Source organism: Rhinoraja longicauda, chromosome 23, assembly GCF_053455715.1.
Source record: "Rhinoraja longicauda isolate Sanriku21f chromosome 23, sRhiLon1.1, whole genome shotgun sequence".
NCBI classification, from domain to species: Eukaryota; Metazoa; Chordata; class Chondrichthyes; order Rajiformes; family Arhynchobatidae; genus Rhinoraja; species Rhinoraja longicauda.
In genome coordinates, this window is record NC_135975.1 from 22,682,096 (window position 1) to 22,705,689 (window position 23,594).

General features: G+C 40.9%; 1 protein-coding gene across 6 annotated transcripts in view; it reads left to right on the forward strand.

Annotated features, from left to right (window-relative positions):
• anks1b (ankyrin repeat and sterile alpha motif domain containing 1B) overlaps window positions 1–23,594 on the forward strand; it is a 647,894-nt gene that overhangs the window by 76,514 nt on the left and 547,786 nt on the right. For 5 of the 6 annotated variants that reach the window (XR_013548787.1, XM_078419858.1, XM_078419856.1 and 2 more), the window contains exon 2: window positions 17,693–17,728. The exons of the other annotated variant lie outside the window; for it this stretch is intronic. Coding sequence is in view for 4 of the 5 variants with exons in the window: in XM_078419858.1 (XP_078275984.1) it covers window positions 17,693–17,728 (36 nt within the window). In the remaining variant the exon portion in view is untranslated. The remainder of the gene's footprint in view (window positions 1–17,692; window positions 17,729–23,594) is intronic. 6 annotated transcript variants of the gene reach the window in all.

Genomic DNA, 23,594 nt, shown 5'->3' on the forward strand with positions numbered 1-23,594 from the left:
CACAATCGTCTTTATTTGCTGACATTCAGGGGAAGGTTGCTGTCTTGGCACCAGAGGACAAGGTTCTCCAGCTCCTTTCTGTGCTCCGTCTCGTCATTATTTCACAACTGGCCCACTATGGTGATGTCGTCTGCAAACTTGTAAATCGCGTTGGAATGGTATTCGGCTGCGCAGTCATGAGCGTGTGAAGATTTTCAGTAGGGGGCTGAGAACACATCCTTGCAGGGCACCAGTATTGAGAATTATCGTAGAGGATGATTTGTCACGAATCCTCACTGATTATGGTCGTTGGTCAGGAAGTCAAAGGTTCAGTTTGGTTCGGATAATGGTATTGAAAGCAGAGCTACAGTCGATGGATATGAGTCTGACACGGGTTTTTGTCATGTCCAGGTGTTCCAGGGATGAGTGTAGGGCCAGAGAGATGGCATCAGCTGTGGACCTGTTGTGGTGGTTGGCAAACTGTAGTGGATCAGGGCTACTTGGTAGGCTGGAGTTACTGTGTGCCATAACCAGCCTCTTGAATCATGATGGTGGATATCAAGACTATTGGACAGTAGTCATTTAGGTACAAGATCTTGCTTTTATTTGCTTCTTCTAACTCCGATATGAGTAACTTTCATTACAAATACTCCCCCATTGTCACTGACCCACTGAGTTACTCCAGCATTTTGTGTCTACCTTCGATTTAAACCAGCATCTGCAGTTTTTTTCCGACCAGCTTGACCCGCTGAGTTACTGCAGCATTTTATGTTTACCCCATTGTCTGTTGTTATTCTAAATAATATTCCAGAACTTTTATCACATTTATTATAGTGCATATTTGCCGACAAAATAATCTGTCTGTTTTTTTTAGCCTGTGTAAATTTATTGGTCCCATTTCAATTAGTTGTTTTGCTTCAGGTCGCATTAGACTCCTCACTGCTCTGTTCACTGAAGGCCCTGTAACATAAAATGCTTTATTTATTCTTCCTGTATTGTGAGATTTGGATGATATGTGACTTCATTCAATGCACCTGCCTTGGCTTTGTACCTCGGGCAAACTAAAAACTGCAATCTCATTTCCCTTCAATATCTTAAACTTTGTTCATATCTCCCCTCAATCTTCGAAGTTCCAAGAAATGTAATCACAGCACATGTCACCACCTTTGTAAATTGACACGGTGTCCTTGTATCATTCTGAAGTCAAATGCTGTACACCTCAATCCCCCCAAATATCCACCATAAAACACCATATCCAACATTTTATGAAATCTCATTTAATGATAAATCATAGTAGCAAAGTTGTTTTATCTTTGCTCGAGTTTGTTCAGCTAAATCTTGTTAAATACATTTGTGCCTTTATATAATTGCCTTCTGTGCTGCGATTTTACGAAACAAAAGGGATGCTTTCCCTTCATAAGGAATGTGGAATCGCAGTACAGAAGGCAATTATGTAGCGCCGTTTCAGCACCATTAGATGTTTTTAAAAAACCTCAACATTTTTTATTTACTTTTTTAAAAGATGTTACAGTAATATATCAATGAACCCAGTAAGTTTAAAGGGCTCTTGGGAGAAAAGGCCTCATTAAGTTTAAAGGTAGCATTTTAAAGAAAGAGAATCTGGTGAGTTTAAAGTGAGCAAAGCCAATAGTACTGGGTGATTTTATAGAGTCATAGAGTGAAACAGCATGGAAAAAGGCCCTTCATGTCCCAGCTACACTAGTACCCCTGCCTGTGTTTGGCCCATATCCCTCCAAACCTGTCCTATGCATGTACCTGTCTAACTGTTCCTTAAATGTTGGGATAGTCCCTGCCTCAACTACCTCCTCTGGCAGCTTGTTCCACACACTGACCACCCTCTGTGTGAAAAAGTTACCCCTCAGATTCCTATTAAATCTTTTCCCCTTCACCTTAAATCTCTGTCTACTTGGGCAAGAGACTCTGTGCATCTACCCGATCTTCTACTCTCATGATTTTGTACACCTCTGTAAGATCACCTCTCATCCCCCTGCGCTCCAAGGAAAAGAGTCCCAGCCTACTCAATCTCTCCCTATAGCTCAGACCCTCTAGTCCTGGCAACATCCTCATAAAAGGAAGTGTGGGAATGGAGTCACAGCGAGAGAAAGGGGATCATGGGAAATTAGGCCTTGGTGAATGGAAGGGGAGAATGGGAAACCAGGAGCTCAGAGTCCAGGATTAAAAATGTCTGAGAACACTTCCGCTACTTTGAACAGTTGCTCAGGATGCAGCCAGTGCCTCTGCCTGGGCCAGCGGTTTTTTGTGGGTTCACCCTCAGGAAGGATGATCTAACTTCTGCAACAGTCACCCTGGGAATAGGCACACTCCAATCTGACGGGATGGATGTTATCACCTGGTTGGCCTTCTGCTCAAATCAAGCATAGAATGCATTAGGTTCACCAGGGAGTGCCAGAGATGCTGCCTGTCTTCGCTTTGCAGCTAGTTATAGTATTCAGACTTTGCCACAGTGTGCAAGTGTAGGTTTACTAGGTTAATTCCCGGAATGGCGGGTCTGTCGTATGTTGAAAGACTGGAGCGACTAGGCTTGTATACACTGGAATTTAGAAGGATGAGAGGGGATCTTATCGAAACATATAAGATTATTAAGGGGTTGGACACGTTAGAGGCAGAAAACATGTTCCCAATGTTGGGGGAGTCCAGAACCAGGGGCCACAGTTTAAGAATGAGTGGTAGGCCATTTAGAACGGAGATGAGGAAAAGCTTTTTCAGTCAGAGAGTTGTAAATCTGTGGAATTCACTGCCTCAGAAGGCAGTGGAGGCCAAGTCTCTGAATGCATTCAAGAGAGAGCTTGATACTCTTAAGGATAGCGGAGTCAGGGGATATGGGGAGAAGGCAGGAACGGGGTATTGATTGAGAATGATCAGCCATGATCACATTGAATGGTGGTGCTAGCTCGAAGGGCTGAATGGCCTACTCCTGCACCTATTGTCTATTGTCTATTGTCTATTATACTGAGACTCAAGTTTGTCCCGGTATTGTCTCTTGATATCCCTGATGGCCTTGCGAAGACCGTAACGAACTATCTTATACCATTCGGGATCGTAAGAATGTGGCGATGTTAGCTTTCAAAATGTGTTGGAAGGAACTGCAGATGCTGGATAACCCCAAAGATAGATACAAAATGCTGGACTAATTCAACACGACAGGCAGCATATCTGGAGAGAAGGAACGGATGATGTTTTGGGTCGAGACCCTTCTCGACTCGAAATGTCACCCATTCCTTCTCTCCAGAGATGCTGCCTGTCCCATTGAGATTTTGTGTCTATCTTCAATCTTAGCTTTCACCCAAGTTTAGTCGTCTAACTACAAAGATGTAATTCCAATACCCTTTCTGATTATTTTCTATAATCAGTCCATGATTTTTATTGTTCAAAGGCGCCTCAATCTCTTGGACAATCACTGTTCTTGTTATCTTTTGTACAGTCAAAATGGAAAATCTGGCATGTACCCACATCGGCATCCATTTATCACAGCTTTGACAATTTATTTAATCTATTTCTCTCTTTGTGTAATTCAATGCTTCCTTTAACAATGTTTACTCTACTGCCTCTCTTTGTACTAACTGTGAGCTTCTCAATGGCTTTCAATCACATCATTTAACTTGTTCATAAATTATGATAAGTAATCACACCCTAACATAGAGCCACGAGATAGTAGCCGACCAATTTGAGTGCTTGCCTGTTATCTTTCTTCTGCCACTCAGCCATTTCTAAGCCGATAAACAATTTGCTTTTAATTCTATGAACTTTAATTAACACTGCCTTATGAATGATTTTATCGGGTGTCTTTTGGAAGCCTGTAAATGACATCCATCGACTTTCTCCTCTTTACTAGAAAATATTCAGTCATGAGGCATGATCTCCCCCTTCATAATCCATGCTTGTCCTCTATAAAACCTGAATATTTTCAGTATACCATATTCATTTATTCGATCTGTAAAATATTCAAATACTTTTGATTAACAAGAAATAATTTATCAATTATTCTATGGTTTCTCCCCCTGATTTTCCTAAACTAGCAGAGTTGTTTATACATTTCTCCAAAATAATTGCTCAATCAACACAAATTAGCAATGTTTATAGTTCAGTTATTTGCAGTTCTGATCTTCGCAGTTTAAATGTATCAGCCATTTGTCAGTTCTGTGCCATATTTAGCATTTTCTTTTTTCCCTTTCCTCACGTATCAGTAGAAGCTAATTGATGGAAACAAACTGATTCACTATCACTCTCTCGTTCACCTTGTCTCATTGAAGTCAGTAGAGCTCAAATCTAGAACCATAGCAACTGTACCAAATTTACATTGAAAGTTGATCATTTTATGCATGCTATTAGATTAATACCAGTAAATGGGTATCTACATCCTGGTGATTGCTCGTTTCTAATGTGGCCCTTTTTTGCCAGAGAGACATATTGTTGCTGAAACTACTCTGTACGTACTTACTTGTCTCACTGCTTTTTTGGCCTGAGCCAATTAGCTTATCCCAAGCAACGGAATAGTTTAGAAGCATCTATTAAACTCACTAGTCTAGGTATGCGCATGTTAAATCGCTAATATTATGTTGGAAGGACAGAACGCCTCAGGAGATCCTTCTTCCCTGTGGCTATCAAACTTTGCAACTCCTCCCCCTTCTGCCATGGGGTATACTGAGATTGACTGCCCCCTCCCCAATCTTTACATTCCCCCCCAATCCTTTCCACTTGTCACTTTAATTTAATGTTTCGTGTATTTTTGTGTTTTTATGATTGTTGACAGATCATTTTGCTGATTTTTTTTTTCTATTACAAATCTCAAATTGTGAAGTACAGTGGCAAATAATTAAATTCCTCCACATCTAATGACCATGCCTTTGCAACCATGTTTCTCACTCAGGATTCAACCATGAATGGACACATCTCAACGTTTCAGTCAATTACCTCAGTGTTGAGCCATTGACATGAGAATAGCTCAGGTTAACCTCCTTGGTTGGTTGCTCTTACTGAGGAGAAGGTGCTTGGGAAGCTGAACAATGAAATTCTTAATTGCAGCAGCACAACAGATTTGTAAACATGGTGTTCAATAGATAACATAATAAGAGGACATAGGTTTAAGCTGAAGGGGAAAAGATTTAATAGGAATCTGTGGGGTAACTTTTTCACACAAAGGGTGGTGGATGTATGGAACAAGCTGCTAGAGGAGGTAGTTGAGGCAGGGACTATCCCAACGTTTAAGAAGCAGTTGGACAGGTACATGGATAGGACAGGTTTGGAGGGATATGGACCAAATGCTGGCAGGTGGGACTAGTGCAGCTGGGACATGTTGGCTGGTGTGGGCAAGTTGGGCCGAAGGGCCTGTTTCCACACTATATCACTCTATGACTATGACAAACAAAAAAATGAAGTTCAGTAAATTTAAAAAAATTGATATAGTGCAAAACAAATCAAAGCCCAAAGTCCCCAGTGCAATCCAGACAGTTCATAGTTTGGAGGTCGCAGTGTTCGTTCACCTGATGGATGTTAGTAAGAAACTGTTCTTGAACCTGGATGTCATAGTTTTTAGACTTCTAAACCTTCATCTCAATGGCTGGAGTGAAATGAGAGCCTGGCCAGAGTGGTGCAGGTCATTGATGTTGCTGGTTGCCTTTTTGAGGCAGCTCCTCTTATAGATCCCTTTGATGGTGGAGAGGTCAGTCCCCATGACGGGCTGGGCAGTGTCTACCACGTTTTGAATTCTTATTCGATCCTGGGAGTTCGAGTTGCCTAATAATGCAAACAGTCAATAAGCTCACTACTGAACGCCGAGAGTATTCATCAATATACTGAATCTCCTCAATCTTCTAAGGAAGTGGTTATTGAGAAGGAAGTGGTTATTGAGGAGGAAGTGTTGGTGCCAATTTGTACCGATTGTGTTCAGTTGATGAGGAAGTAGAATAGTTGTGTTAAACTATAGAAGTGGATATGGTACTGTTTTAATGATTTTAGTAGTGACTCTAATGTTCTGGTTTTCAGTTTAGTAAGCTGTGTCACATGTATCATATCATATCATATATATACAGCCGGAAACAGGCCTTTTTCGGCCACCAAGTCCGTGCCGCCCAGTGATCCCCGTACATTAACACTATCCTACACCCACTAGGGACAATTTTTCATTTACCCAGCCAATTAACCTACAAACCTGTACGTCTTTGGAGTGTGGGAGGAAACCGAAGATCTCGGAGAAAACCCACGCAGGTCACGGGGAGAACGTACAAACTCCTTACAGTGCAGCATGTACAAATCGTTTTTCATGAAACAGCAGTGATTGGAGTGCAAGGGTAGTTTCAAAGGGCTGAAATGCATTTGAATATCTTGGCAAAGTGAAACGTGTCATTACAATGAAAGTTTTTTGCTTGTAATTTTGCTATTAATGAAAAGTAACATTTGAATCACGATTAAAACATACTTGATGTGTTCAGGCCTAATAAATGCTGATGTGTCTTCACTGGAGAATTGAACTCTCCCGGTTTACTATGAGTTTAATTTTCTGTATGCAATATAGCATGAAGATCTATGAAGGCTTGTCATTGACTAAATTACAAAATTGGGGGGTTTTAACGTGAAAACCAATTATTGTGAGATAATGTTCTCGATTTAAATGGTAATTCCAATTTATCACATCTTTGTAAATCTGTTTATTTTCTTCAATTGGTTTTGCCCAAAGTAATGTCTGCTTCTCTAGTAATTTTCATGTGATTTCTGCTGCATTATATGTTGTATTTTTTAATTCCATGAATGGAAACTTCATTTTCTTTGTGGATGCAGCTTTAATTATGAAGGGAAAGTTGAGGGAAAAGCCAACCATTTAGGGGCCAATGATACAGCATATTATTCTTTGACTGAATTGACTGGTCTGTTTACATGAACTGTCTACTTTGATTTGCTACGGTTTGATTATCTCACCATCAGCTCTCCTGTTCCAACCTGTAAATATTGATTGTACCCTCGCCTGAACCTGGTCAGTAATCGCAAGAGGATCCCTGAAAGGGATTGTTGTCTGGCAATTTTTGGCCATCACATTAATAATTAATGCATCCACTGTTGGGTAGGTGAGCTCCCAGTGGGAGACAGTGCGGAGTCCAAATTAATATTAACTAGACTCTGGCATGTTAACAACCCGTTTCAGGGTAGTTACACAGATTCCATAATAGGTCCAGTTCTATGGTTAAAGAAACAATTTTGCTAATTTCTTCAATAAACAACCATAGAATAAGGCGTTAGACTGGTCTGCTTCACTGACAAAGGCATGATACCAAAGAGTGAGCCAACTGATGTCTTCAGTTATTTCATCACCCAACACAGCAAAACCTCCAAGTTTGTCTCAAGGAAACAAATATTTTGAATGCTAAAGGTCTAAGAATCCTGTGAATTCCATTTCAGGATAACAATTGGTTCCCAGGAGTTTTTCCGGTTTATTAGTTGAAAGCGAGGCTGTTCGGTTTTCCCTTCACCTCCGGACAAAATCTTCCATATGTTTCCATATGTACTTCTCCTGATTAAACTGGAAGGCTTGTGAGGTGAGAAGATGTCACTTTTGCAACCCTGTGTGGGTTGCACAAGCCTTGAATTATGTGCACATTAGGAGCAGAGACTATTCTGCTGCTCCTGGGCAGTCCTCCCATGCATCATCAAGGATAGAACGGTGAGAACCATGAAGACTGCATTTTGTCCCCACTGCAATGCCAAAATGTTTGCGTGCCAGTGAGATTACATGTCCACAAGCACAGGCCCAGATGTGGATTAGAAATGAGGTGGAAGGTGGTTTCCTGATCTTCTGCCTTTGCATTTTGGAGTTCTGCTCTAAACACTACTTGGGGAAGTGTGGTTGGGTGGTGGGAAACAATGGAACGATGAGGCTTGTTCCATTGCAAATCTTAAACTTTGCAAATTGTGCCAGATATGCATACAGTAGACTGGAGGGAACTTTGGAGTCCTGAAAGCAGCTTGATTTTGAAGAGGACCATGAGGTAATTATATCTATATTATTCCATAACTTCTCCCCAAAGGCAATCTGTTTTATTAATTTACATGACGTGGGCATTGATGGTAAGGACATAATTCATTGCCCATTCAAAATGGACCTTGAGAAAGTGATTTTGTGCTGCCTGCTTAAACCATTGTGCTTTGTGCAGTGTAAATGCTCTCATAACTCCTGTGTAGGAGTTCCACAATGTTGCTTCAGTGACATTGAAGAAACAATATATTTCTTTTGGAGTGTGATTTTGAGACAAGTTGCAGATGTGTCCTGCCCTCAAACCCCCCCGCCACCTCTCTCCCCCCGCCACCTCTCTCCCCCCGCCACCTCTCTCCCCCCGCCACCTCTCTCCCCCAGCCACCTCTCTCCCCCCGCCACCTCTCTCCCCGCCACCTCTCTCCCCCCGCCACCTCTCTCCCCCCGCCACCTCTCTCCCCCCTGCCACCTCTCTCCCCCCCCGCCACCTCTCTCCCCCCCGCCACCTCTCTCCCCCCCGCCACCTCTCTCCCCCCCGCCACCTCTCTCCCCCCCGCCACCTCTCTCCCCCCCGCCACCTCTCTCCCCCCGCCACCTCCCTCTCCCCCCCACCACCTCCCTCTCCCCCCCGCCACCTCTCTCCCCCCGCCACCTCTCTCCCCCCGCCACCTCTCTCCCCCCGCCACCTCTCTCCCCCCGCCACCTCTCTCCCCCCGCCACTAGATGGCAGAATTTGGGGTTTTGTTGGATCCTACCAAAAAGCTTTGGCTAATTGTTGAACTGCTCCCAGTTGTTGGTAAACACTGCAGCCAGGAGTTTGGTGGTAAAAAAGAATGAAATTGTGAGTGGTGAGTGTTATATCAACTAAATGAGTAGTATTTACCTTCGCATGCACTTGGAGTTTTGGTTATTTAAGCAGCTGGAGATTATTCCATCTCACTCATTGGTGGTTTGTAGGTGGTGAGCAGGATTTGGGACTTGTGAGGTGATGCATAAGAAAATAACTGCAGGTGCTGGTACAAATCGATTTATTCACAAAATGCTGGAGTAACTCAGCAGGTCAGGCAGCATCTCGGGAGTGGAGAACTTCTTCAAAGTGGACATACCTCGAAGAGAAATCGCAGTGGAGCAACAAGTAGTATAAGAAAATAACTGCAGATGCTGGTACAAATCGATTTATTCACAAAATGCTGGAGTAACTCAGCAGGTCAGGCAGCACTCCCGAGATGCTGCCTGACCTGCTGAGTTACTCCAGCATTTTGTGAATAAATCGAATTGTGAGGTGATGCACTCACTGTAGCATTCCAAGCCCTTGAGTTGCTATCTAAATTGCAATTTGAGTTTATTTCAGTTCAGTTAAGTTCATACAGTTCAGTGATCCACACAGAACATTGGTGATGAATTTGGTGGTGAAAATGCTGCTGGGTATTTTAAGGAAGTCGCTAGGTTATTTTATAGATGTCCATTACCTCGCACATATCAAAGGTATCACAAAATGCTGGAGTAACTCAGCAGGTCAGGCAGCATCTCTGGAGAGAAGGAATAGGTGACGTTTTGGGTCGAGACCCTTCTTCGGACTGATGCCTTGCGAGAGAGCAGGTTGCTAAATTCTCGTCGAAGAAGAGAGATTACCTCGCACAAATGGAGGAGGATCATTATGAACTAAATAAATAAACTTGTGCCTAAGTCGCCTTCATGGCTGCTTCTCTCAAAATCGTTGGTGCTACAAAGAATTTGAAACAAGGTAAATGGATGGAACTATTTAAATCAAAATGTTCTTAGCTTCTTGTATTGCTTGTTCCAATGTTGCAGGAGCCCTTATCATCTAAGGTATCGTTTTATGTCCCGTAAAAATTGTCTTGGTTGCCCTGAAGAACCTGTAAGATAAGCAACTGCAACAGTACTAACGATTTAAATTTGGATGCCAGTAATAATAAACTTGACTTGTCAAGTTAACCAAGGCCTTTTTTAAGATGACAAACAATCCTATCTCAGGGCCAAATGTAACAGGTCTTTAAGATCCATGTCAGATAGATGGATTCATATCTAATGGCACATCTGGAAATGTGTATGTGTCCGGACTTAACATGGAGCTGTGTGTACAAATGTGTGTGTGTGTGCATCTTCTAAGTCATTATGAGTGGTGGGTACGGAGGGGGCTGTGGATTGGGCTTGTGTATCCTCTGAGTTAATATATGCTGGTACTGAGAGCATCATCTGAATCAGTGTGCAGTGTGCATCTTCTCTGTCTGTGCTCTTGGGTACTTACAAATCTTCTAGACTCATGGAACTTCTGTACAGTGTTAGTGTTGTGTCTTATGTTGTCAACTCATGAAAACAGATCACGGGTTGAAGGGGTCATATAGATGCCAGTATCGATAAAGTACATGATAAAGTGTGACATCAGGCTATGTCTCATTTTTTAAAAGTTGAAAATGGATCTGGTGCATTGCATGGTGAACATAGTTCATAATTTCCATGGCATTTTTCATAGTATAAAATATTTAGATTTGTTAGTAACTTTCTACCTATGGCATTTTCACCATGTTTTAAAACTTAAACCGCAACAAATTAGAATACTTTTGACAAATAGTATTTGGTTTTTCTATTGCCTCTGTATTTTGTGACAAATACAGCAGCAATTGATATAATTAAGTGCATTTTTACTACAATGCAAAGACCTTCAATGCTGATATGTCCTTGCATTATCATGGAAACTGAGGTGCTTCTTGATTTCAGTTAATGCCAGTTCAATTATTACATGCCCTATGAATAAATTGATTGCAATATTGCTAAAGGGTTCTGCTTGTTCATCACACCATGTGATATAATTTAGATGAATTTTCATGGTAAATGGAAGTTTTGATCGCAGTTCTGTAAATGAAATGGCTATTGAACTATGCAAGAGGCTTCTCTCGTCAGCATTTTCTCTGATTGTGGAAATCGATCGAAGCAGGTGAGAAATCTATACATGCATTTTCTCCCTGTTGTGAAAGCATCATATTGATCAAAAAACAAAGAACTTCAGTGTAAGTTCAACTACACTGGAGAGGGGAAGTGGGCATTGTGGGAGAGGGATTTCCACGACTAAACAGGATGACTTCTGAAATTTGCAGCCCATCAGTTCAGGCGCTGTTCCATATGCCATGACATTTTAAGCTTGATCCACCCCACTGTTGGGCCTCAAATATCACCTAATATTAAGTTGAAGGAATCCCCTTCTTTTTGACAGGTTGAACCCTCCAGGTTCCATTAGTGAGCCAGACAAGCTGACCTGTCATCAGCGTTGACCTGCAGGCTGTCTGATTTGGATATTGGATTACTGATTCTCCCTTCGAAGAATGCCTTGATTCTGAACTTTCATTTTGATGCATGTTTCATCTTGGAACCACTTCCCCCTCGGTGAAGATTACTTCAGTATTTTTGCCCTTTCTTTGTAATATAGATCAGTTGTTTTCTAAAATTAAAATTAAATAATGATATAAAATTAGTAATTATTATCAGAGAAACATGGATGCTGTAGATAGACTAGTGTAGAAGGGGCATCTTGGTCCATGTAAAAATGGGCATGTAAAAACTAATAGACACTATGATTAAAACAATGGAGTTATACAGCATGGACATTCTTGCCATAGAGGGAGTACAGAGAAGGTTCACCAGATTGATTCCTGGGATGGCAGGACTTTCATATGAAGAAAGACTGGATAGACTTGGCTTGTACTCGCTGGAATTTAGGGGGGATCTTATAGAAACTTACATAATTCTTAAGGGGTTGGACAGGCTAGATGCAGGAAGATTGTTCCCCATGTTGGGGAAGTCCAGAACAAGGGGTCACAGTTTAAGGATAAGGGGGAAGTCTTTTAGGACCGAGATGAGAAAGTTTTTTTTCACACAGAGAGTGGTGAATCTGTGGAATTCTCTGCCACAGAAGGTAGTTGAGGCCAGTTCATTGGCTATATTTAAGAGGGAGTTAGATGTGGCCCTTGTGGCTAAAGGGATCAGGGGGTATGGAGAGAAGGCAGGTACGGGATACTGAGTTGGATGATCAGCCATGATCATATTGAATGGTGGTGCAGGCTCGAAGGGCCGAATGGCCTACTCCTGCACCTATTTTCTATGTTTCAATGAAACAGGCCCTTCGGCCCAACTTGCCCATGCTGACTAAGATGTTCCACCTACACTCGTCCCACCTGCCTGTGGTTGGCCCATATCCCCTAATCTTTCTTGTCCATATACATGTCTTTAATGTCCCATCTACACTAGTCTACCTCAACTACCTCCTAAAGGAGCTCGATCCATTTATCCATCACCTGTGTGTAAAAGTTGACCTCTGGTTCCTGTTAAATCTTTCCCTTCTTGTGTGGTTAATCCAAAATCAAGCATGCCTGTAAAAGTAAGAATCATTTAACCTTTTTGTTTTGATATTTGAAGTCGTATAAAGTTCTGCTTAATGCATCACTTCTGGTAACTAAACAGGCAAAATACTTTTAAATGGGATGTTACGTTTTTCTTCCATTGGGGTGAAGAAGTTCGCGATTCCTCCCACATTCTCATGAAAATATGTGTTAAACCACTGCAAGTTTGTGATAATATAATGAATGTTGTTTGTCATGCTCAGAAATGTATCGTTGTTGCAGGTAGGTGTTGAGTCTTGATTGTGACAAAAGAACAAAACATTTTGTTCCAAATTATAAGAAATACATTCTCGATAAACAGCTTAATTGCAGTGTTGAACATAATAAATGTTCCCAAAGGGAGGATTTCAGTAATAGTGTTCAGTCTAGAAATAGTACTATTGGTAGACTACAGTCTTGAGTGTGATGTGCAGTCAATTTTCCTCCCAGGTGCAATGGTTATTTCTTCTGTCTCTGTCGTGACACCGATGTAGCACGCACTGCATAAACCAAATACAAGCACAGGTAAAGTAAGGAATTTCCATGCAAAAGGGGCTCTGATGCAGCAGGTTATGCCGATCAGAGATTCAGTGTTCTATTTTCACACCACTTTTGGATGTTAATTATCTTAATTTTTTTTCTTCCAAAATGATCTTCTTGATTAAATCTGAATTTCCCGAGCAATCTGATTAGCAATAGTTGAATTTAGCCCCCCAAAATATTTGGAAATATTGATCGTCAGAAGACTCCCTGGAATTTTGACTTGCTTTTTGTCCATTTCGTTCTTTTTCTAACATCAAATGTTGCATGTTATTTTACTATTGTCAAGCCAAATCAAATCAGTCTTGGCCTCTTGTGACCACTGGAGCACTCTGGATATTGCAACAACTCTCCTCCACTCCACTTCAAGCTTGACTCGTGCTTGATTTTAATATTTTTATAACATTTTATAACTATCATTTAATTTTTACACAGATAAATGCTCTAAGAGAATTAAAAACACAGTTTGAATTAAACTATGACAAACAATTATTTAATAAGTGCCCTAATTTTATATTGCAATAGGTAATTAGATTACTGGCACAGAAATTCACTGAGCTTTTTCAATTCTTATCACTGATTATAACACACGCTGGAATAGTTTTCCTTCATTTCAATATTTCCTTCAAGTGCCTGATTCCAGCTGTGTTGACTAGAATTAGCAATAGAACACCACATTGCTGATTTTATTATTAAATAATATTTTAAAAATCATTAAAATGATTGTTAAAATCATTAAAGGAACAGAACTGTTTATTTCATGAGATTTTTTAAAATGCAAATACACAACATCAGAAATTAGCAAAGCACATTGCAAGGTTTCTTCACACGATAAAGAGCTTTATTTAGATTTTGCAGAGAAAACTACCCTTAATATGCTAAGAACTATTCTATGCTTTCTGGCTCATATCAACATAATATTTGAATATTACAGTAGTAAGAATATTTGGGAGGTGTATTCTTGGTGTATAATTTGGGAGGCAAATTAATGTGTTTTATATAATCAGCAAAAGTTAATATTATTCCCACACTCCTGAAATGTTGTAAATCTAGAATAAAATGAGGAAGTTCTGGAATTACATGTTGGTGAGCATTTTTCAGGTCTTTATATTTTTTACTAAGGCTGTGTAGGTTAGGCATGTATTTTAAACATTGCCCACGTTTCCCTTAAGTTTATAGATATTTAGTTTCACATTTTCCAACCCAGATTTTATCCCAGTGGAAATGTTTTGTTCTTTTTGACATTTTCACCTCTCAATAAAATCCTGAGGCATGTCCAAGAGTGTAATAGGGAGCAGATGTTTCAACTAGCTGATGATTTCACAGATGGTGTACTTGAAATTCATGAAATAACCTATTCTGCATTCATGTACAACATACCTTGGCCACGCTGAAAGACTTGCACAGCAGTATACCCGTTCCTTCCTTCAGGAAGGACACTCATAATGAGTGTTTAATGAAACTTTTGTAGATTCATTTTGGGGATCTGGGCATCTTTGGCAGAATTTATTGCCCCTCCCTACTTGGCCTTGAGAGATTGGTAGTGACCCACCGTTTGAATTGATGTGGTTCTATCTCAGGGCTGTCAGGTGAGGAATTGCAAAATTTAGACTCCACAACAATGAAGAATCAGTGCTATATTTCCAAGTTGTGAATAGTTTAGGTTTATTAATGTCACCTGTACCTAGACACTGTGAAAAGCTTTGTTTTGTATGCTACCCAAATAGATAAGATATACAATTTATAAATACAACCCAGTCAATCTCAAGTATAATAGAATGGCATAGGAGAAGATTCAGAGTGCAGAATATAGTTCTCAGCATTGCAGCGCATCAGGTCCATAGGCAAAGTCCAATGTCCACAGAGGAGTAGAGATGAATTGGACAGTACTCTAGCTTCTGGAAGAAACATTCGGTCGCCAGATAACAGAGGGGAAGAAGCTTTTTCTGAGTTTGGTGGTGCAAATTGGGAACAAATTCTTTCTGCAAATTGGGAGCAGGGAGAAGGAGGAATGGGTGGGACAAGTCTTTGATTATGTTGATTATGATGGAGTAAATGGTGAGAAGACTGGTTACATTCGGGCTACATCTACAATTCTCTGCAATTATTGTGGTCCTGTTCCCAAACCGATGCAACTTGACAGTTGCAACCTGATGGTGTGCAACTTGTAGATGGATCTGCAGGTTGTGGTGATTCCCTCCACTGCTGCTTTTGGCCATCTTGGTGGTAGAGGTAACCAGTTTGGGTGATGACCAGAGTGGGTTTGGCTAGCCACCACAATATATGTCAGTGGTCTGCATGACAGGCATGGTGAACCAGTGGTGGAGAATGAGCATTCTCCACCACTACACTACATGATGGTGTGCCGATCAAACATACTGCTGCTCTGAATAGTGTGAAGCTCTTGAGAGTTGCTGACCTGGTACTCATCAAAACCTTTGGAGAATATTTCACAATGGAGGCTGGTTCTATTTGAGTTTCTAGTTAATGGTAATCCTCTAGATTGTTACTGGTGGGGGATCTGGCTGGCATAATGTCAAGAGTAGGTGTTGCATTATTGCTTGATGCTTTAGTGGTGTGAGTGTTACTTGCCACTTATCAGACCATGCCTGAGATATCTCCAAATATTACAATACTCCTCCTTTTGTGTGCTGCCTTACTCTAAATATTGGAGTGTCCTTTCTTTTGTGCCTATTGACACCAATTTTACCAGAGATGCCTTGATGTCAAGGGCAGATTCACCCAACTCTCACTCCAGGGCTCAGTTGTTTGGATCAAGGCTATGGTGAGGTCGAGAGGCAAGTGGTGCTGGCAAAACACAAGCTGGGCTTTGGTAAGTCGGTTATGAGTTCCACTGGAGGACTCTGTCAAAGACACCTTCGACACTTTTTGCTGATAATTGAGAATGGGCTGATTCAGCATTTGGATTGGATTTATCCTGCTTTTTGTGACATGCCAGGCCAATTTTCCACATTGCGAGGGTGAAGCTAGTATTGTGGTTGCACTGCTCAGCTCGGGTACAGCTGATTCTACAGTGCAAGTATTTGGGACGACAGATTGTATGGTGTTTGTTTCCAGTATTTTCATCCATTTCTTGATATCATGTGGATTGATACACATATCATTCAGTGATTTATCCAGTGATTTACACCACTAAAGGCAGTCAATGCCATCACATGACATTATACATTTCAACCGTAAGTTGTGTACCTCTTTGCTGTATAATCCCATTTTTCAGGCTGTATAAGTAGGTCTGATATTGCATCAGCAAATAGCATCCATTCGTGACCAACTTGCTGACCATAGAACTCTTGATATACTGTAAAATAGGATAGTTTTTTCCCTCTCTAACATCGTGCATATTGCTATTGATGTGTGACACAATGTGACATTTTCTGCCCAAATGGAGCATAGCTAAAAAACGAGTGATTGGTAATCTGATTTTTTTTGTAATAAAGCACTAAATGTGCAGAGGGTAATGGGGTGAAGAAGCCAAGTGGTTTTAGGAGCGAGGCCAGGGATAGTTTTTGATCTAACAGACTCAGTTGATGAGGTGTGTAAAATTTAGCTTATTTCTTACAAGTGGAGAGTAAATGCAAATTTGGATTCAGATGGATGTGTTGCTCGGAAGGAATTCTGAAATAGATTGTACTTATTGCATAATTTGTCGATTTAGTGTTGCAAGTGATCTAATGGAATAGAACAAGGCATGTGCAAAATTTGTACCAGAGCTGTGAAATTTTTGATTATCTTAACAGAAAACAGAAAATAGTATAGCACAGGAACAGGCCCTTTGGCCCATAATGTCTGCGCCGAACATGATGCTGAGTTAAACGAATCTTCCCTGCCTTCATGTGATCCATATCCCTCCATTCCCTGCATGTTCATGTGCCTATCTACAAGGCTTTTAAATGTCACTGATATATGCATCCGTCACCATCATGGCACCACTTTGCAGGCACCCACTCTCTGTGTAATACAAAAACTTGCACTGCACATCTTCGTTAAATTTTCTCCTTAAAGCTATGTCCTCTAGTCTTTGATTTTTCCTCTTTGTAGGAAAACAATTCTGACTGTCGACCCTACCAATGTCTCTCATAATTTGATATACTTCTATAGGTCTCCCCTCAGCCTCTGATGTTCCAGAGATGACGGTCCAAATTTATGCAAGATCTCCTTTAGCTAATACCCTCTAATCACAGCAGCATTCTGGTAAATTTCCTCTGTACCTTAAAGTTTATGAATAGGTGGGAAAAAGGATGGTCAGTATTGGATTGTTGAAGTTGGTTCTCAGCAGGATGGAAGAATGGGTTAGAGCTTCAGTGATAGTTTTGCTCAGACATACGGTAATTGGAAAAAAATGATCCACTCAGACTGGACCAATATATGTTCCCAAGCACTGTGTATTCTGTAGGGTCCCCTTTCTGACCATCTAGTTCTGTTTATGGCTGGAGGTACTGACTGATGCTTACTCAGTCCCAGAAGTAAAGTCACTGAAATTCAATTGATGAGATATTTGTAGTGTGATGTTAGCGGATACAGAGCAAGAGAATAAAATTGTTTCAATCATCTTAGAGTAACATTTAAAATTGCTTTCCTACAACACTAAATCAGACTTGGCACACAAAGGATGAGGTGATATAATTATCTTCCAGGTTATTCACAAATACGGGAAGGTTTCCACTCGTCGAGCTCGTTAATAGATTAAGGGTTGACTTTCTTCAAAAGATTTTGTTTATAGCTTTAAATTTATTTAATTTCATCTTCTGCCTTCCAGGAAGCGGTTTCTGCATTCCAAACTGTCACCCACAAGGTAAGAAACCTTCAAATGTGGACATTAACAAAATGCTAATCTGGCGCTATAACTGCTGACCCATTTTAATCATTTCAACTTCATTCCTTCTGAAGTGAATTGCAAATGATTCACTGGTTCTTGCTTGCATAGAGATCTTTTAAATAGAACTTGGCTCTTGCAGTCTTTTTAACTACATCACATTGATTTAGTCCTATCCTAGTCTAACATAGAAAATCATTCTTTGAACACATTGCAATCTCACAAATTCATGCTTGCTTTATCCAGAACTCCTTGTGTTAATCCCTGGAAGCAATTTTCTCCACGGGCTACATCGCTAAAGCAACTCTGAATAAGCTGTGAAAGGCATTTTGCAGATTATGATGAAGCTAATTCATCTCACTTTATCCCTCAAAGTGGCTGCAGCCTAGAACATCCCCACCAGTTGGTGGCAATCTATTGGCTGGCTGCATTTTTATCTATCTAGTTGGAGCTGGTTAGCCACCAGCAACGGCTTTCGTTTCTGCTCCTACACTGTTGCCAATGGTTGTCCTCCACCAAATCTATCCATTTTGTACTTCTTATCTGTCATCCACATGTTGCTACTCAACATCACTCTCTGAAATACAGCTTCAACTTCCACTTGTATGATGGTGACATCCAACCCATACTTTGTCATCACTTCACTAGATCTCGCAACTCTGCCAAAATTCAGGACTGCTTGTCTAATTGGTGCTAGATGAGTTGAAATGTCATTCATCTAGGTAGTGGGATGACAACAGCCATTTTCTTCATCCCCCTTCATAACTCCGTTCACTGGCAATATATTCATACCATCATAAAGAATGCCCATTCCTGCCTTTTTGGTCATTGTCTAACATGGCCCCTGACTCGGCTCGTTTGCTGCTGAAACTTTTGTGCATGGTTGCATTACCCTCAAAATTGACAATTCCAATGAATCCCTGGCTGTCAAACCACATTTCATTACTCTGATGTAATTCAAAACATTGCTTTATTTCTCCCAAATTGCACTGTCTGGTTCCTCCATTGCCCACCTGATCTTTATTCTGCTGCAGCTAAGGAGCACTTTGATTTTCATTTTAATTTTTGCTCCATGGTCTCACCAATTTCTAACCTCGGTTACCTGGGCTCTTTCAATTTAGATCTCTTGTTAATTACTACATCATTGCCACATACCCCTTCATCTATCAAGGCTTCGAGCTCTTGATTTCCATTAACCTCCTTATTTCTACTGCTAGACTAACATGCAGATTAGAAACCACCTCCTTCATCAAACTTTTGTCATCTGCTGAGATATTCCTTTATGTCGCACAGTGACAGTTTTTTTTGTATGTTAATTGTCTTCTCCTTTGGGAATTTTTTCCGATGTTAAAAGGTGCAGTAGTTTAGAGGCAGGTGCTTGTTCGTGTTGGCCTGAAATCTCTTTATTGATATTCTATGACTGTGCTCAACAGCAGGTTAGAGAGAGATCAGGTGGTGGGCAGCAGCCTGAGGATACCAGAGGAAAAGTGAGGAACCCAGACAATCTCTGGTACTGGGGCCACTAATGGAAAAATATAATCTGAGTGCCATATGCATGCGAGCATCTGTATCAGATGGCAGATCTTTCTAATTACTACTAATCCTTGCTATTCTCTCTTGCCTGGCCAGTTTGTATTCATTGTGTATACGAATGGAGATAGGTTCAGTCTGAAGAAGGGTCTCGACCCGAAACGTCACCCATTCCTTCTCTCCTGAGATGCCGCCTGACCTGCTGCCTGACCTGCTGAGTTACTCCAGCATTTTGTGAATAAATACCTTCGATTTGTACCAGCATCTGCAGTTATTTTCTTACACGTACAATCATGTTCAATATTTTCAGCCACACACCCGTCCTCCTTCTGGGTAGATCCTTCCTTCCTTCCCCTACCCCCATCACTCTTTCCAGTGAGAGAAAAGGAAGTGATTCCACAAGTGTTGTGCAGTCCGTTTTGCTGGTGGAGATGATTGAATACCAACCCGTGAGTGCAGGTGTCAGGCTTGTCGTGGTGGTAGGTGTGTGAGGGTGCAGTAGTCCTTATATATTATGTACAAGTCCTCATTCATATAGATTGTTGGTTGCTGAGTCGTAGAGTTGTCGTGAACTGAGCTGAATCTGCTTTAGTTGTGTCGTTGGCAGGATAAGGCATTTCAAGATCATTTCTCTAATCTTGATCACTCGTGAGATTATTGATCTTCAGATCCTTGGGTTCATGCCCCTGGCATTGTCCTCCTTTGCTATCTATTCCTGTTGGCTTTGGACAATATCTGGTGACGTCCTTGCTCTCTTTGACAACAGGACAATATTTCTTTACTTAATCTCCACCATGACATATTGCTGCCTTGTGCATCATGCCACGTTTTACTGTTTCCCAAGTCGGATTCATTTACAACACACCTGAAAAATGGATAAAAGTTCCCCCTTTTTTTCAATAAATTAAAATCAGAAATATTCACAGGCTACTGATGAGAAAAGAAAATCGTATTGGAGGCTAAACTCAATCTCTGGGCGGTTTGAATGTATTTTCAGGGAAAATTGATTTTATTTCTTAAGATGCAATGTACTTTCCCTTAGATGCTGACAAGTTGTAACAAATTGTAACTGGTTAAGATATTGGGCCTGCTACTGACTCATACAATCAGCATCATTGCTTGCATGAGAAACCACTGGAATGAACTGACACCATGGTGTTTGTTGGCTTGCTGCTTGCTTGACAGGCAACAGGTTGGAAAAAATCCTGCAAGTAAATCAGATGCCCTTTTTCAGGAGTTAACTAAAGTAGGCTTTGCACCATTGCCACATGGCCCTTCATCTATCAATGCTTCAAGCTCTTAATTTCCATTAACCTCTTTATTTCTACTGCTTGATTAACATATCGGTTAGAAACTATCTCCTTTATCAAACGTTTGTCATCTGCTGAGATATTCCTTAATGTGGCACAGTGGCAATTTGTTTTGTTTGTTAATTGTCTTATTCTTTGGGAGGTTTTTGCTATGTTAACAGGTTCAGTAGTTCAGTAGTAAAAGGTGGTTGTTTGTGTTAGCCTGTGAAATCTCGTTATTGATATTCTATGGCATATGGGGGGGGGGGGGGGGGGGATCTGTGCTTACCAGCAGGTTATAGAGAGGTCAGGTGATGGGTAGCAGCATGAGGGTCGACCAGTGGGGAAGGAAGGAGGGGAGGAAGGAAGGAAGGAACTCAGACAATCTTCTAACTTTCTGTATTGCAGGAAAAATAGTGTTTAGAATTATTCCTATTACAATATGCAAAAATGGAATTTAAAAAATGTTCTTCACTAAATTAAAATCAGGAAATTTTCAACAGCTACTGTTGAGAAGAGAAAATCATATTGGAGGCTCAACTCAATCTATGAGCTGTTTGAACGAATTTTCAGGGATAATGGATTTTATTCAGTTGAAAGATTGTGTATTGGAAAATACATCCCCAGAAATTCAATCCTGACCATATGTCCTGTTGCAATTAAAATAAATTATAGTGAAATCTGTAAATTACAGATTCCTTGGGGATTGCCATCAGCTGTTTTTGCTTGCAGGTGTTTTTAATTTCAAAATTATGATTATTATCATGCCCAATCTTGAGCACCCAGTTGACACGAGAATCAGAAGCTAATCAGCTGCAACTGTGCTGAGTGTTCTTCTCCCAAACAACAGCTCTGTTCATTTCACAGATATGTGGCATAAATTCTTGCTTCATTGCAATCCACTCTCACTTGGAGTATAATTTCCGGAATTAAATGTATATCTTCGTTCCACATGTAAGCTTAAGGGCAGGATAAAAACCTGCAGAAATTTGCTAACAGATGGAAACTTTAAAAGGCAATCAATCATACAATGGGTTGAGATATTTTTTTCCATTTATTTCCTTTCAGGATCTGGGCAGTGCCAGCATGTATTTCCGTCTCAAATTGACCTTCAGAAACCGGTAGCGAGCTGGCCTTTGAACCTTTGCAGTTTTTCTGGAGAAAATATCCCCACATAATTGTTCGGGAGATGTTCCAAGATTTGAACCCAGTGATGATGAAGGGCTTCTGATATATTTCCGAGTCAAATTGTGCTTGACTTGGAGGGGAACCATGGTGTTCCCATTCCCCCTTCCTTGTGGTAATGGTTGCGGATTTGAGAGGTATGGTAGGACTTACATGGACAAGTAATGTGAGTGTATTTTGTAGATATTCTGCAGATGTGCAGTAAATGAATCGGACTTGGGAACCAGTGAAAAGTGGCATGATGTAGAAGGCAGCAAAATTTCATGGTGGAGATGGATTTAAGAAATATTGTCCTGTATTCAAAGAGAGTCGGGAGGTCAGACATTGTCACGAGACAACAGGATTAGATAGCAATGGAGGACAATGAGGTACTGTGTGCTGGTGGTGGGGGGAACAAATACTAAGAGTGGTGGATGGAATTTAACTGAGCTTTTTGCCTGTTGTTGGAGCTATATCCATGTAGGCAGGCGGAGCGTATTCCTCTACGTATTCCTTACTTGTGTCTTGGAGATGGTGGAACAGTTTTATGCTGTCAAAAAGCGAGCATGATATGCAGCGTCTTCTCCCCATTATAATTGTGTAGCTTGTCTAGTTGGGACCCAGAATATTGAAGATTGGGATCTTGGCAGTGACAATGAAGATCAAATGTTGGAGGTTAGACTGTCCTGTTATGGACTTGGTCATTGCTTGACTGTTTTGCGGTTCCAATGTATTAATTACTGATAATAATTAATTATAATATAATTTAGACACCGTTTCAAGCAATTAATTATATATAAGTGTGACTGTTTTTTAAGCTGAGAAGTTGTGAGGAATTGAACATTGTGCTGTCATCAGTAATTTTCCTCTCTCCCCACCATATTGTTGAAGGGAGATTATTGATGAAACAGGTAAAGATAGTTGGGATAGACACAAAAAGTTGGAGTAACTCAGCGGGACAGGCAGCATCTTCTTACACATAAAGATAGTTGGGATTTGTACATTGCCCTGAGTGAATCCCTGCTGCAGATATCCTGATTGCAATAAACATCCACCTTCTGGCGTATTGATATTGGTTTATTATTACAACAGTGAAAAATGTATGAGACACTGGTGGAGAAAAATCTATGAATTATATTAAATGAAGGATGAAAATTCAGTCTTGAATTGAATTGAATACATTTTATTAGACAAGTATGTATACATACAAGGAATTTACCGTGGTGCTTTGCTGGCAAGTAACAACATGGCATATAGTAAACAATTAAGAATAAAACATTATAATTTACACATATGAAGAATGAAATAAAATACCAGAGCAACAGGAGGCTACAGACTTTTGGTTGTTGAGTAGAGCTGTTTTTATGTCTGGCTGTGGTGGCTTTGACAGTCCGGAGTCACCTTCCAGAGGGAAGTACTTCGAAGAGTTTGTGGCCAGGGTGAAAGGAGTCAGAGATGATCTTACCCGGTCGCTTCCTGGCCCTTGCAGTGTACAGTTCGTTAATGGGGGGGGGGGAGAGAGAAGGTTGCAGCCAACAATCTTCTCGGCTGATCGAACGATGTGCTGCAGTCTCCGGATGTCGTGCTTTGTGGCTGAGCCAAACCAGACCATGATGGAGAAGGTGAGGACAGACTCTATGATGGCAGTATAAAACTGGACTATCATTGCCTGTGGCAGATTGTGTTTTCTCAGCTGCCGCAGGAAGTACATCCTCTGTTGGGCCTTTTTGACTGTGGAGTCGATGGTGGCCCCCCATTTAAGGTCCCTGGAGATGATGGTTCCAACAAACTTAAATGACTCCACAGGTGTGACTGTGGTGTTGTTGATGGTGAGTGGGGGGAGGGGAGGGGGAGCTCTCCTA